A 13,901-nucleotide genomic window follows, 5' to 3' on the forward strand; every position below is an offset into this window, starting at 1 on the left:
CTGCCACTTCTGTGCAATCCTCATTCTAACTCACCAAAATTGTAGAGCACGCACTATATATTTGCACCCAAGGCGATGCAGATTGGATGTTGGGGTATGGGAGTGACAGAGTGATTGCCTGCCTGCACACAAAGGCAGATTCTTGCCCAGTACAGAAAAAGATGCTGCATATGAAGCCCGGCGGAAACATTGCTCTCAACCCAGAAAAAGCTCACGAATGACAGAATGAAAGGAAATAAGTTCCGCAGCACACAACGTCTAATGTCTAGTGATCTTCTGTAGCTAGGGAGCCCAGCAATGTGTGTCTATATCTGCCCAATCTGGAAGTGGTATGACTTCCGGAGGCGTGAGATTCACTTGAGTATTAATGGAAACGTGTGTGAAAACATTTAATGTGCTGTGATTGCATTCATGCTCTGAATCACGCTTTCTTAACTTCCGATCCTCCACCTCCCTCTCTTAAAAGTTTTTAGTGGTTTCTTTATGCTAGTTTCATGCACACATGCCGTGTCCTTTGATCCCTTCACACGCTCCTTTCTCCCGCCTCTTCCCACTGGTTCCCTTCAGATAGTCAGCCTCTTACTGTCATATCTTCTTCCTCCGTTTTCATTCCTTCTCCTCCTCCACATCCTCCTTGTTGTCTTCTTCCTCCTCCTCCTGCTTCCTCCTCTTTCTTATTTCTCTTTTTTCTTTTTCCTCCTCTTCTTCTTCCTCCTGTGTTTCCTATTCCTCCTCCTCCTCCTTCTCCCTACTCTTCCTTTCCTTCTTCCTTTTTCTTTTTCTCCTTCACTTGATTATATTACTATTTTGTCTCTATTCCACATGCAAGCCAACACATGTGATATTCGTCTTTCTGAACTTGGCTATCTTATCTAGCATGTTGATCCACATATTTTGACAAAGTAATCGATGTTAGTTATGATTAACTAGTGGTTATATTTGTCATAATAAAACATTCTTTTTCTCCACAGACATCCAATATATGTTTCTTTGTCATATAAGATGATTAAATACAAACTATACCACAATGGTGCTATAAGAAGCACTCTTTTCACTGAAGTTGCCATTGGAATCTTGACCAACATCATTCTTCTTCTCTTCCACATCTTCTTCTTCCTTCTTGAACACATGCTGAGTCCCACCAACCTATTCATTGGGCTCCTGGCCCTCACCCACCTAATGATGCTGATAATCATGGGGATCATAGCTACAGACATTTTTATGCCTTGGAAGGGCTTCTGGAATAGCATCATGTGTAAATCACTTGTCTACTTATACAGGTTGGTCAGGGGCCTGTCTATTTGTGTCACCTGCCTGCTGAGTGTCCTCCAGGCCATCACCCTCAGCCCCAGAAGCTCCTGTTTGGCAAAGTTCAAGCGCAAATCCCCACATCCCTCCCTGTGTGCGCTTGTTGTGCTGTGGGTCTTGTACATGTCAGTGAGCAGTCACATCTTCATCTCCATCATCGCAACCCCCAATCTGACCTCAGACAGCCTTATCTATGTCACTGAATCCTGCTCTGTCTTGCCCATTTCTTACACTCTCAGGCAGGTGTTTTCCTCGCTTCTGACCTTCCGGGAATTCCTCCTCATGGGCCTCACGTTCCTCTCTAATGGGTACATGGTCCTTCTCCTGTGCAGGCACAAGAGGCGGTCCCAGTATCTTCACAGTGCCAGCATTTCTCTGAAAGCATCCCCAGAGCAAAGGGCCACCCGGACCATTCTGCTGCTCACCAGTTTCTTTCTGGTGATGTCCATTTTAGACTACAGCATCTCTGCTTCAAGAATTATGTGGAACAATGACCTAGTTCTGTACTATGTTGTTATTCTGGTGGACCGTAGCTATGCTGCAGTCAGTCCACTGGTGTTGATCAGTACTGACAAGCGTGTGATCATCTTTGTGAGAACCGTGTGGGGAAGGACAGTAAATGTCTATTCAGGAATGGATATAGTCTCAAGGTAGTGGAATGAACTGGCTGTAGAATAACTGAGAATGAAATATACCGTATGCTCTAATAGGAAGTTGTGCTTTTCCCATTAAACTTACTTTGTATGTATGAATGGCAAATATATAAAGATAATCAAAACGTACCTGTCTTGAAATACATTTTTTTTCTAAATGGGTCTTCAATGGGAACCTATCAAAACTCAGGTTAGCCCATTGCTATAGTTCAGACCTGAACTATCCCCAACGTACCATGTTTGAGCTTTCTCTAGCACAAGACACTATTAAGAGGGTGGGCCCTGGAGAGAGGAGGTCAGCTGCTGGCCAGTGCCTATTATGGAAGAATAGAACACTAGCTGCTTCCCTCTTTTTGTTTCTCATATATAAGAAAGAAGAAATTTTACCCTATCACTCTGCTCTGGTTACTGCGCCACCACAGGCTCAAAACAACAAGACCAAGAAAGCATGGACTGAGTCCTTGAGCGAAAATATGTGTCTCTCGTTGACTGTCTCAGGCATTTAGTTCCAGCAGCAGGAAGTGGACTAGCCGAGTCACACTGTGAATAGATAGGTGCGAGGTTATGGTGACGGCTAACTCAGTAGTCTTTGTGATCTCCATTTCATCTCACCAGGAGCATGAACAGAATCACTACCATATAATCCAGCATAGGAAGCCATGGGGTTTCAAGCAGGGGTGTACATTATTTCTGCATCAATGCTCATAGTACTTGACTTGTTATAATCACACTCACTGATGGGGAAATAGTCCAATGACATGAACAAATTGGCCCGGAGCATAGGGTAAAACATTAGTAAGATTCACAAAAGTTATGGCCTATGGTTCAACACAGATGGAGCTTCCAGATATAATGCTGATTGAAATTAGTCACTTCTTGAAATTACTTATAGAAGGCAGTAAGATTCATAAAACAGAAAATAGAATGGCCAGGGGATACTGAGAATGGGGAGTTCTTTTTGTTGTTGTTGGTGGTGGTGGTGGTGGTCATGGGGCTTGAACTCTGGGCCTGGGCACTGTCCTTCAGCCCTTCATCTCAAGACAAGCACTCTACCACTTGAGCCACAGCATCACTTCTGGTTTTCTGGTGGTTTATTGGAGATCAGAGTCTCACTGTCTGCCCAGACTGGCTTTGAGCCATGATCCTCAAATCTCAGCCTTCTGAGTAGCTAGGATTACAAGTGTGAGCCATCAGCGCCCAGTGAGATTTCTTCTTTAGTGGGCACAACATCATTTCAGAAAGAAAAAGTTTCCAGAGGTGGATGTGCTAATTATTGCTTCATAATGTGAATATACCAACTCCAATGAGTTGTACCTTAGACATTATTAAAGTAGCAAATTTTGTTGTCTACTTTATACAGCGCATTGTTTTCAATGATCTGTGGTCAACCATGAAAAAAATAATCACTCTGAAATTAAAAAAGAAAATTAAGTCAAGAGATTGTAAATTTTCCAAAGTAGTATTTTCTAATAATTAAAAACAGTAAACTTGTGCTGAACAAAATAATATCTTTATACAGGTCCAAATCTTATTTTTACTTTCTGCAAAAAAAAGAGAGATTATCCTGGTATGGGTTCAGCCATTTTCCACCCTGTGATTGTTGGTGGTGGAACCTTTTCTTAAGTAGTTCTAACCTTTTAACTTTCTAGATAATGTGTTTATACTATTGCAAATCCCTGATTTAAACAGTAATGTAGTGCACAGAAATTACTTAGCCTGATACATGTTCAAGACATGGAATTTAGGGCCTCATAATGTTCTTTTTAATTAGTAAATGATATGATGACATAAATAATATCAATTTGTGCTTTTATCAGGTTGTGGCTAACATTATAAGTCTTTCAGTATTTTAAAAGAACTCTCAGGGAAATTTTGCAAAACCAGATACCTTACATTCAATCATTCCTCCTGCTTTCTTCTGGGTAAACAGTGGGGAGGACATAGTTAGCATATTCTCTACATTTTCAAATGATCAGAGCATAGTCAGAGCACTGAGTTAAGAAACTGGAATTCTGCTGACTAGTTCCCATCAAAGAGCACCGGGCAGCCATTGGAATGCCAAGAAGGCATCTCCATGAGAGGAGCAAACAATACATCTGATTGCTGAAGAGAAAACACTGAACAGAGTCTTCACAGCTGACAGACACAGGGAAAAGATGTTTAGGGAACACCGAAAGTAAGACTGCAGTTAGGAGCACATGCCCTCCCCACAGTACCCACACCAAATAATGCTGGTGCGCTTACAAGGATTTCACGGGATTGTAGGTGGGATACTCAGGAAAACAGTGTCCAGCTTCTTATCCTTAACCCCGTGATCTTACGATGCAATAGCCATATGTCTGCATTTTACCCAAATTAACTGAAAACTTGGGCCCACAAATACACTGTATCTTAATCTTTATAGTGGCATCATTAATAATCATGATACATTGATAAACTGATGAGTGATCTAGTTTGACAGTTATTTTATTTGAAGTTTTGCCAGACATCACTTAATGCTCTTCTTGCTTTTAAAGTGTCTATTAAGAAATCTGTGCTGGGCAATAGTGGCTCACGCCTGTAATCCTAGCTACTCAGGAGGCTGAGATCTGAGGATCATGGTTCAAAGCCAGCCCTGGCAGGAAAGTCAATGAGACTCTTATCTCCAATAAACCACTAGAAAACTGGAAGTGGCGCTGTGGGTCAAGTGGTAGATCGCTCACCTTGAGCTGAAGAGCTAAGGGATAGCACCCAAGCCCAGAGTTCAAGCCCCACGACTAAGAAAAAAGAAATCTGTTATGCTGATGGTTCTGACTTCATATGTGACTTATTTCTTTTTTGCAATTTGTAATATTCTTTCTTTGTTGTAACTAATGTTTTAGTAATAATGCACAGTGAGCTAGGCACTGGTGGCTCATGCCTGTGATCGGAGCTATTCAGGAAGCTGAGGTGTATATTTCGAAGCCAGCTTACACAGGAAAGTTCATGAGACTCTTCTCCAATTAACCACCAGAAAACCAGAAGTGGAGCTGTGGTTCAAAGTGGTAGAATGCTAGCTTTGAGCAGAATTGCTCAGGGACAGCATCCAGGCCCCTGGGTTCAAGCCTCATGACTGACAGAAAAATACACCGTGGACAAGTCTGGTCTTGTTTGTGGTACCAGGATGACCATTTCTTTTTGGGTTTCACTGATTTTCTATACCTTTTCCTTGAACCTCTTCTCCTCTTATTATGCCTATGATTTGGTCTTTTAATGGTGTCTTAGAAGTCTTGTATGTGCATTCATACATCTTTAGATTTTTTTTTTAATCTTTGGCTGTATGTTCTAAAATAATTACCCTAACCACTCTGTCTTCACACCTGATAGTCTGTCTTCAGTTTGATCTAGTCTGTTGATCAGGTTTTCAACTCAATTTCACCTTTCATGTACTAAGCTGTATATGTACAGAGTTTCAATGTCTTTGTTGATTCCATGTCTGGCACCTGCATTTTCTCCCTTATTCATTGCACTCCTTGGGTTTCCTTGGAATCCAAGTTTTTCTCTCTTCTTTAATTCTACAAATCATTCTTATATTCATTCTTTTGAATTCTTTGAGATTGCATTAGTTTATTACTGTAGAGTTGTTGAGTTTGGAAAGAGTCAATATTATCTAATTTTTCATTCTGTTTGTGCACTGGAATTTGTGCACCTGAGGTCTAGTCATTGGTTGGAAGTTTTTGGTTGAAAAAGTCTCAGTGTTCATGCGGGTTGTTTAGTGGCTGTGTTGAGATGCCCTTCCTTACTACTGGACTGGTGCATGGCTTGGTAGCCAATTGTTCTCTCACTTGCTGAGGGCACTGGACCTGGTGCCCAGTATCACTCCAACTGAGGACAACTAGTAGGGTCTCCATAGTGGTGTCAATTTTCCCATTCTGCACTCACAGTAGGAGCTTTCCTTCCTGGTATACTTGAAGCTGCTGCTACTGGCAGGGAGCTTTGCAATCTTCTCATCAAGTAGATTTCCTCTTGTTCCCCAAATCCCTACTTTGTATCTCAGGGCTAGGGGGATCCCAAATTCACTGAGTGGAGCAGCAGACAGAGCAGTGAGTTCTGCACTGCCTCCAGGAAAAGTGAGGAGCCCGGGCACTTTCCTTGCTAGTTCCCACATGTGCAGCCCCGTCCAGCAGTCTTCACGGGGGTGGGGGGGGGGGGGCGGGTAGCTGAGGACCTCCTTTGAATCAGAGTATATAGATCACAGACACAGAACGTGCACTGGGATGCAAATGTCAGTGGTATAAAATATAAATGTACACGAGGGAGTATTATATGTCCGATCCAAAGGGTGGAAATTAGTTCAGAAACAATTGGAAACTTTGATGAACTAAATGAAAGCGTAATTATGTCACCCCTTGAATCTGATCCTCAGACAGAACTAACTCAAATCTATTTCATACTTTGTGCTGCCTCTGCTCTGGGGTGTGGCCTTCCTTGTGGCTGCCGTGAGATGGGCCCGCCACACCACACGCAGCAGGCCACTCTTCCCAGAACATTCTTACATGGAAGACCTGGTTTCCGGGTAATGATGACTCTGAGGGTTGAAATGAGTTGTTGTCTCCATGACTGGGATCCTTCTAACCCCTCACCCACACGCGGCAAGGGAACTTGGAAAACTTTTCACCCCAGATCTCCCCAGACTGCTATTATCCAGGAGGGAGTGAAATGAAGTCAGCATGCAGGTGAAATCCCCACCGGGCATGCCACAGGCCTGTGCTCCCCAGCGGGACCTGTGGCCTTCCCACACACACTGACAGTGTGGCCCGTGGAGAGCTGAGTCAAAATGCTCTTTACCCAGCCCTGCGAGGTTCCTCTCGGTGCAGCGAGGCCTCCCGTTCACATCTGTCTGGGTAAGTGTGCTGAACACAGAAGGAGAAGAGCGGGTGGGCGGGTCCTAGGCAGGCTGGCACAGGAGGAAACCTGGGATGGCCAGCCAGTTTCCACAGCAACAGAAGGGCCATGTAGCTCTATCAGACTCAGCCTAGAGCACGGGGTTCTGTTCAAGCCAGGTGTGCTAAGGATATTATTTCCCTTATACGGAGATTCCAAAAATTAACAGGGAGTTCTAATTAATTTTCGGTTTGCATTTACTTTTTTGAACTAGATGACTTCCACTGATGGGCTATGGCCACACCCACGTCACATGCGGTACATTTTTAGTTATTTAAGACACATAGTCTTCAACTGATTGATATTTTAATTTCATATTTTAACTAACTGTCCTCATCCTTGCTTAGAACCTTTACAAGTCAAATAGAACTATTAGTTCTATTATTAGTTTAAGTGAATTCTGTGGTTTGAGTAATTTAAAATAACTGAGTTTTTAGAAATAAATGAAATATTCCTTCAAAACTTCGTAAGAAGGCCACCTCGCATTTCTACAGAGTCACTAACATTTGTTGCCCTGATTTAGTTCCATAAATTAAAAATTAATGGGGGCCTTTGGTGTGTTTTCCAGCGGTCACAAACTCAGAGACAATGGAGATGCGCTGATGAGATTGCAAGGCCGCCAAATGTGAAATAAAGGAATGGATGTGAGGGCAGCTTCTACTTCCTGGCTCCAGAGGACCAGGAATATAATTTGCAGGAGCCCTACAGAAACAGTATTTGTCTTCATTAAATTTTTCTCCATAAAATGTTCATCAAAAAACAAACCATTTTAATTTCTCTGATAAATAGAAATGCCCAAATCTCATTTTGTTTGGTGGAAATTTGGGGGTCAGTGCCCAGTCCTTGAGTTCAAGCCTCAGGACTGGCACAAAAATACAACTGGTTAATATTCTAGCTCCTGTAAGCCCTGAGCGGCAGCCACAATCTTTATAATTTACAAAAAATGAAAATGTAATTATCACCCTATTTTCCAGAAACAGCTGCTGTTCATCTGCCCAAATCCCCTCCAGCCTTTGTCCACTGTGGTCTGGGCTCGGCTTGCTTTGTGGGGCGCTGACATGTGGGTGACGGGTTTGTCTTTCTTATGTGGTGCTGAGGAATTGAACCCAGGGCCTCGAGCATGCAAGGCAAGTGCTCTACCACTGAGCCACCTTCCCAGCCAACGGGTTTGTCTTTCCTGGGTGCAGCCATCTCCCCTCGTCCCCATCCTGGCTTCCAGTGGAAGCTGAGCCACAGGGGGGCAGGGCCGGCGTGCCCTTCATCCCCACGCCTGCACAGAAAGCAGGTCCAGCCTCGCCTCCGAGCTTTGCTGCCCACTAGTGATAACAAAGGTGGTAGTGCCCCGCCGTGTGTGTGTGTGTGTGTGTGTGTGTGTGTGTGTGTGTGTGTGTGTGTGTGTGTGTGTGTGTGTGTACTGGGGCTTGAACTCACAGCCTTGTATTCTTGCTTGGCTTTTTATCTTTTTTTTTTTTTTTTTTTTTGCCAGTCCTGAGTCTTGAACTCAGGGCCTGGCCACTGTACCTGAGCTTCTTTTGCACAAGGCTAACACTCTGCCACTAGAGCCACAGCGCCACTTCCGGCCTTTTCTGTGTGTGTAGTACTGAGGAATTGAACCCAGGGCTTCATTCATGCTCGGCAAGCACTCTACCACTGAGCCACCTTCCCAGCCCCTTTTTAAATTTTTTTTTATTTTATTTATTTATTTTGTAAATATTTTATTGTTCTTACCCAGGTGATATACAGAGGCATTACAGTTACGTAAGTCAGCTACGGTGTATACTTCTTTTTGGACAATGTCACCCCTTTCCCCTTCTCTCCCAGTTTTCCCCTCCTGTCCCACCTGTATAGTTCACTCTCAACATTGGGTCTAGTGAGTACCACTGCTGTGTTTGGGAAACGCACATTCTTAAATGCTTTACCAACTACCCCCTCAGCTCTGAATCTAAGTGCTTTCCCACACTTGTGAATGCTTCACGTTTTTGCTTCCCTTCACATCTTATTTAACACAGCCACGTGGTCTAAGCAGCCTCAAAATGATCATACCTTACACCTGCGAACTTCACAAATGTGTGACTGAAAACATTTACAATATTTTGTACCTTACATGTACGATGAGTTATCTTGAGCAAATGCATGCGTGCTACAAGAAATATTCTACCAGTAGATCATTCACCAAATTTCCTAGCATAACTTCTATGACAGGCCTCTTAAGTCTGGAGAGCAGTGCATATTTGAAGGAGAAACGAGATCTTACATTTGTGTGAGACCTGTCTTTCAAGCTTTAGTTGAACACCTTTCCTTTAACTAGAGCCTCAAAGTAGAATGAATGACCCTCCGTCTATTCAATTATATTTCAACTTACCATTCTATTTCACATGCCTGACAAGGAAGAATTGGCATCTGTCCCTGCTTGTACTTGATAACTGGCCTCTTCCTGCGCTAGCTAGTTACGCTGGCCCAGCATCAAAGCAAACACAGGACACACGCCATTCCATCGGGAGATTCAAAAGAAAGATTGAAAGTCCCACCAGAGCTTTTGAACAGGGATTGCTCAGATATTCTACTGTTTTTGAAATGTTTATCTTTTCCATTTCAGGAAGAGACAGAGCTGATCAATCATTAAAATAACTGCATTAATCCTCCCAGATCACATGCCTGAGGAACTGCATGGTGATAAAAACAATAGGCATCAACATGTGCCAGAAACATCTCCAGGTTTGGTATGCACACTTCATCTTCTTCCATGCAGAAAGTCTCCAGGATGTAACCAATAAAGCCAGCCATATTTTGTAGAGCCTCACAGAGGCAGATCCTAGTTGTAAATGTGGGCAGTCTTATTTCAGAGTTTACATTCGGCACTATGTGCCCTGCTAGAATATTCTTAACCAGCAACAGTCTGACAACAGCCAACAGCATACAGTCAGCCCCGAGGGAAGGTTACCTGATGCGGGCCACGCCCCATAAATGTGTCTTTGAGACGATTTTGCTCTTTTATGTCATCCTTCTCATCCCAATTCACCAAAATCTGTAGAGCCACAACCTGCCGGAAGCTTGGGCCGCACAGGGGAGACACCGAACTTGCCTCACGAAAACTTGTGTGGAAACTTTTTCAATGAGATGGCAATTTTAAAAGATTTTCATTTTCATTAGCATGTATTAGTTGTACGAGGGAGTTTCATGGAGTCCCCGAGCTGCCTCCCTCTTGCCGGTCCCCCCACCCCACCCGGCCTCCCCTCATTAGACCATCCCAGCAGGCTTCACCAGCTCCCACGCAGCTCACCCTCTTCGACCCTCCCTCTCCTGCTGACACTCAACCCCCCCCCCCGCCCCCCCCCCCCCCCCCGCCCCAGCCTGCTCTGCTCCGGTCCTGCATTTTTGATATGTATGCTAATTGTATCAGGCATTCGTCCTATTATCTGCCATTCCCATCTATTCAATTGTTATCAGAATAACCTCTCTAGTGTGTTCTTCCCACGCTCCCTGCCACTCTGTTGTTCAACATCTCCCAGTGAGATTTCTTAGGACGTCCTCATCCGTGGACGCGATGCTCCATGGTGTAGATGCGCACGGGTGTGTGTGCATGCCTTTTAGGTCTACCGTGAATGAGTGAGAATAAGAGACTTTTTGATCTTAGCTTATCCCACTCATGATAAGCTCCATATTCATCCATTTCTTGCAAATGACAATTTCATTTCCTTTACAGCTTTGTAATGTACCATGTTCTCTTTATCTGTTCATCAGTAGTTGGACACCTCAGCTGACTCAACAATTTGGCTATTGTGGACAAAGTCACTGCAAACCAGGGTATGCAGGTATCTCTCTTGTGCACTGATTTATACTCCTTGGCATACAATTCCCAAGTGCAGTCTGGTAGGGTCATACTGTGGGTCTCTTTTTAGCATTTTGGGAGCCTCCATACTAATCTCTAGAGTGGATGTACCAGCTCACCATCCACTGGCGTGGATGCGGGTTGCTATTTCCCCCACATCCTTCTCTGCATTGGCTATGGTTTGTGTTTTGATGATTGCTATTCTGCCTGGGATGAGATGGAATTTTAGTGTAATTCTGATTTGCATTTCTCTTATGGCTCAGGATGTTCAACATTTAAAAAATATATCTAGTTGTATGTCTTTTCTGAGAATTGTCTTCTCAATTCATTGTAACATTTATTGGTTGGACTATTTGTTCTTTTCTCATTTAGGTTTTGAGTTCCCTATATATTCTGGATATTAATTCTTTGTCCAATGAATAGTTGGCCAAGATTTTTCTACCATTCTGTGAGCTGTTTCTTAATCATGGTAATTGTTTCTTCTGATGTGTAGAAACTTTTTGATTTGATGCTGTCCCATCTGTCAATTTTTGCACTAATTTACCAAGCAATTGGACTCCTATTCAAAAGACAATAATTCCCTGTACCTATATCTTCTAGAGCTTCCCCTCGGTTTTCCTGTGATGGTTTCAGTTTCAGAGCTTACATGCTGATCTTTAACCAGTTTGCAGTCGGCTTTTGTACAGCAAGTGAGACGGTGTCTAGCTTTAGTCTCCAGCATGTTGGTGACCAGTTTTACCAGCAATGATTATTGAAGGGGCTGTTATTATTTTTTCCAGAGGATTGTGTGGGAGGGGGTTGGTTGTGTGTGTGTGTATGTGTGTGCATGTGTGGTATGTTTGTTTTTGGTTTTTTTGCTCCTATCAAAAGCTAGATGACTGGAGCTGTGTGGTTTTATTTACAAGTCTTCTGTTTCTTCATGTCCACTTTTGCCACTACCATGCCGATATGTTACTATAGTTCTATAGTATAACTGGAAGTCTAGTATCATGATACCTCTAGCATTGTTCTTTTAGCTCAAGATTGTTTTTGCTATCTGGTGTCTTTTATGCTCTCTTACTAACTTTTGGATTGATTTTTCAATTTCTATGAAATAGAAAAGTGATCAAATCTGTAGAATGCGTTTGGTAGTATGGCCAGTGGGTGATACTAACTCTGCCAATCCAAGATATGAGAAGTTTTTCCTCCTTCTGACGTCTTCCTTGATTTCTCTTCGTCAAGGTTCGGTAGTTTCCACTGTAGAGGTCCGTTGCTTCTTTAGGGTGCACGCGGGCACTGTATGCTTTGTGGCTGTTGTGAATGGGGTCATTCTCTGGCTTCTTTCTCCCTGTGCTCATTATTGGTGTGCAGAGCAGCTGCTCACTTTGTGTGCTGCTTTCGTGTTGTGCTATGTTGTGAAGGTGTTTATCAGTTCTAGATGTTTGAAGGGGAAGCCCTGAGACCCTTTACATATAGGGTCATGCCATCTGCAAATAGGGATAATTTGACTTCTTCCTTCCCTATTTGAATCCATTTTGTTGTTTCCTCCTATTTTTTGTTCTGGCAAGAAATTCCAGTATAATATTAAATAAAAGTGGGAGAGTAGACATTCTTGTCTCATTCTTCACTTTAGAAGAAATGACCTCAGTTTTCCCACATTTAGTATGATATTGGCTATAGATCTTTCATATATGGGCCTTTTTGTACTAAGGTACATTCTACCTATTGCTAATTTCTTCAGAGCTGTTATCATAAGAGGATATTGAATTTCACCAAAGGCATTTTTCCTGCATCAATTGATATCACTAGTGATTTTTTTCTTTTGATGCTGCTACTGGGGCTTGAATACTGTCCCTTAATCTTTTTTGCTAAAGACTAGAGTTCTTCCAATTGAGCCATTCCAGCCTTCTGCTGGCTAATTGAAGATAAGAATCTCATGGGCTTTTCTGCCTGAACTGCCTTTGAATGGCAGTTCTCGGATCTCAGCCTCCTGAGCAGCTAGGATTACAAGTGTGAGCCACCGGTGTCTAGCAGCAATGTGATTCTTGTCTTTGAGGCCTGTACTATCTCACATACTTTGATTTTGGTTAAAACATCCTTGAATCCATGGAATGCAGACTACTTGATCCTCGTGTGTGATCTTTTTAATGTGTTGCTGCATTGGGTTTGCAAGAATTTAATTGAGGGCTGGGAAGGTGGCTCAGTGGTAGAGTGCTCACCTTGCATGCTTGAGGCCCTGGGTTGGATTCCTCAGCACCACATCAGCACCACATAAGCAGAAAGAAAAAAGCCAGAAGTGGCGCTGTGGCTCAAGTGGTAGAGCGCTAGCCTTGAGCTGAAGAGCTGAGGGACAGTGCCCAGGCCCAGAGTTCAGGTCCCACGATCGGACCCCCCCCCCCCCACACACACACAAAAGAATTTTATTGAAAAATTTTGTGTCTATATTCATAAAAGTGATTGGCTTACAAATCTCTTTTTTTGTCCTGTCCTTGTTTGGCTTTGCAGTGAGTGTAATATGGCTTCAAAGAGTGAGCTGGCAGGGTCCTTTTTCTGCCATGGAAAAGTTTGAGGAATATTTTCTTTTTTTTAATTTTATTTTATTTTATTTGAGAACATACTGTACAGAGGGGTTACAATTACATGGGCAAGATAATGCATACATTTCTTACCAAGCATTGCAGCCTCCTCCTTTGTTTACCCTTCACCTCCCTTCCCAGCCTCCCCCCTCCCCCCCACCCAATCCTTCCCCCCTCCCCCCCCCCACACCGACATTGTAAAGCTCGTTTTTGACATGACATTTTGTACTTCTCATTGTTGCAACAGGTCCACCTGAATCCTTAAACGACTTGTTTGTCCCCATCTCCTCTACAAGTTATACTGACATCAAATATAGTGAAAGCGGGGGTGACACTGTAGGGGAGGCACATACAAAGCAACAAAGAGATAATCTTATAAATGCATTAGAAACACATGCATGAAAGAAAAAAACATTAAAATACATATTTAAGGGTTCATTTTCCTAACATCACATTATCTGACCTTTTCCGCTTGACTCATACATATACTAGATATTGCAAATAAGGGAAAACATGGGACCTATGTTTCTTTGGGCCTGGCTTACTTCACTTAATATAATTTTTTCCAAGCCTTTCCATTTCCTAACAAATGGGGCAATGTCATTCTTTCTGATGGAGGCATAGAATTCCATTGTGTATATATACCACATTTTC

General features: G+C 43.0%; 1 protein-coding gene across 1 annotated transcript; it reads left to right on the forward strand.

Annotated features, from left to right (window-relative positions):
- Nucleotides 1-1,002: 1,002 nt before the first annotated feature.
- Nucleotides 1,003-1,962, forward strand: LOC122108112 (vomeronasal type-1 receptor 48-like). Its single transcript, XM_042680083.1, has one exon. The coding sequence runs from the start codon at nt 1,003-1,005 to the stop codon at nt 1,960-1,962; it is 960 nt and encodes a 319-aa protein (XP_042536017.1).
- The last annotated feature ends 11,939 nt before the right edge of the window (nt 1,963-13,901 follow it).

Source organism: Dipodomys spectabilis, unplaced genomic scaffold (genome assembly GCF_019054845.1).
Source record: "Dipodomys spectabilis isolate Male_0828 unplaced genomic scaffold, ASM1905484v1 ptg000054l, whole genome shotgun sequence".
Taxonomy (NCBI): Eukaryota; Metazoa; Chordata; class Mammalia; order Rodentia; family Heteromyidae; genus Dipodomys; species Dipodomys spectabilis.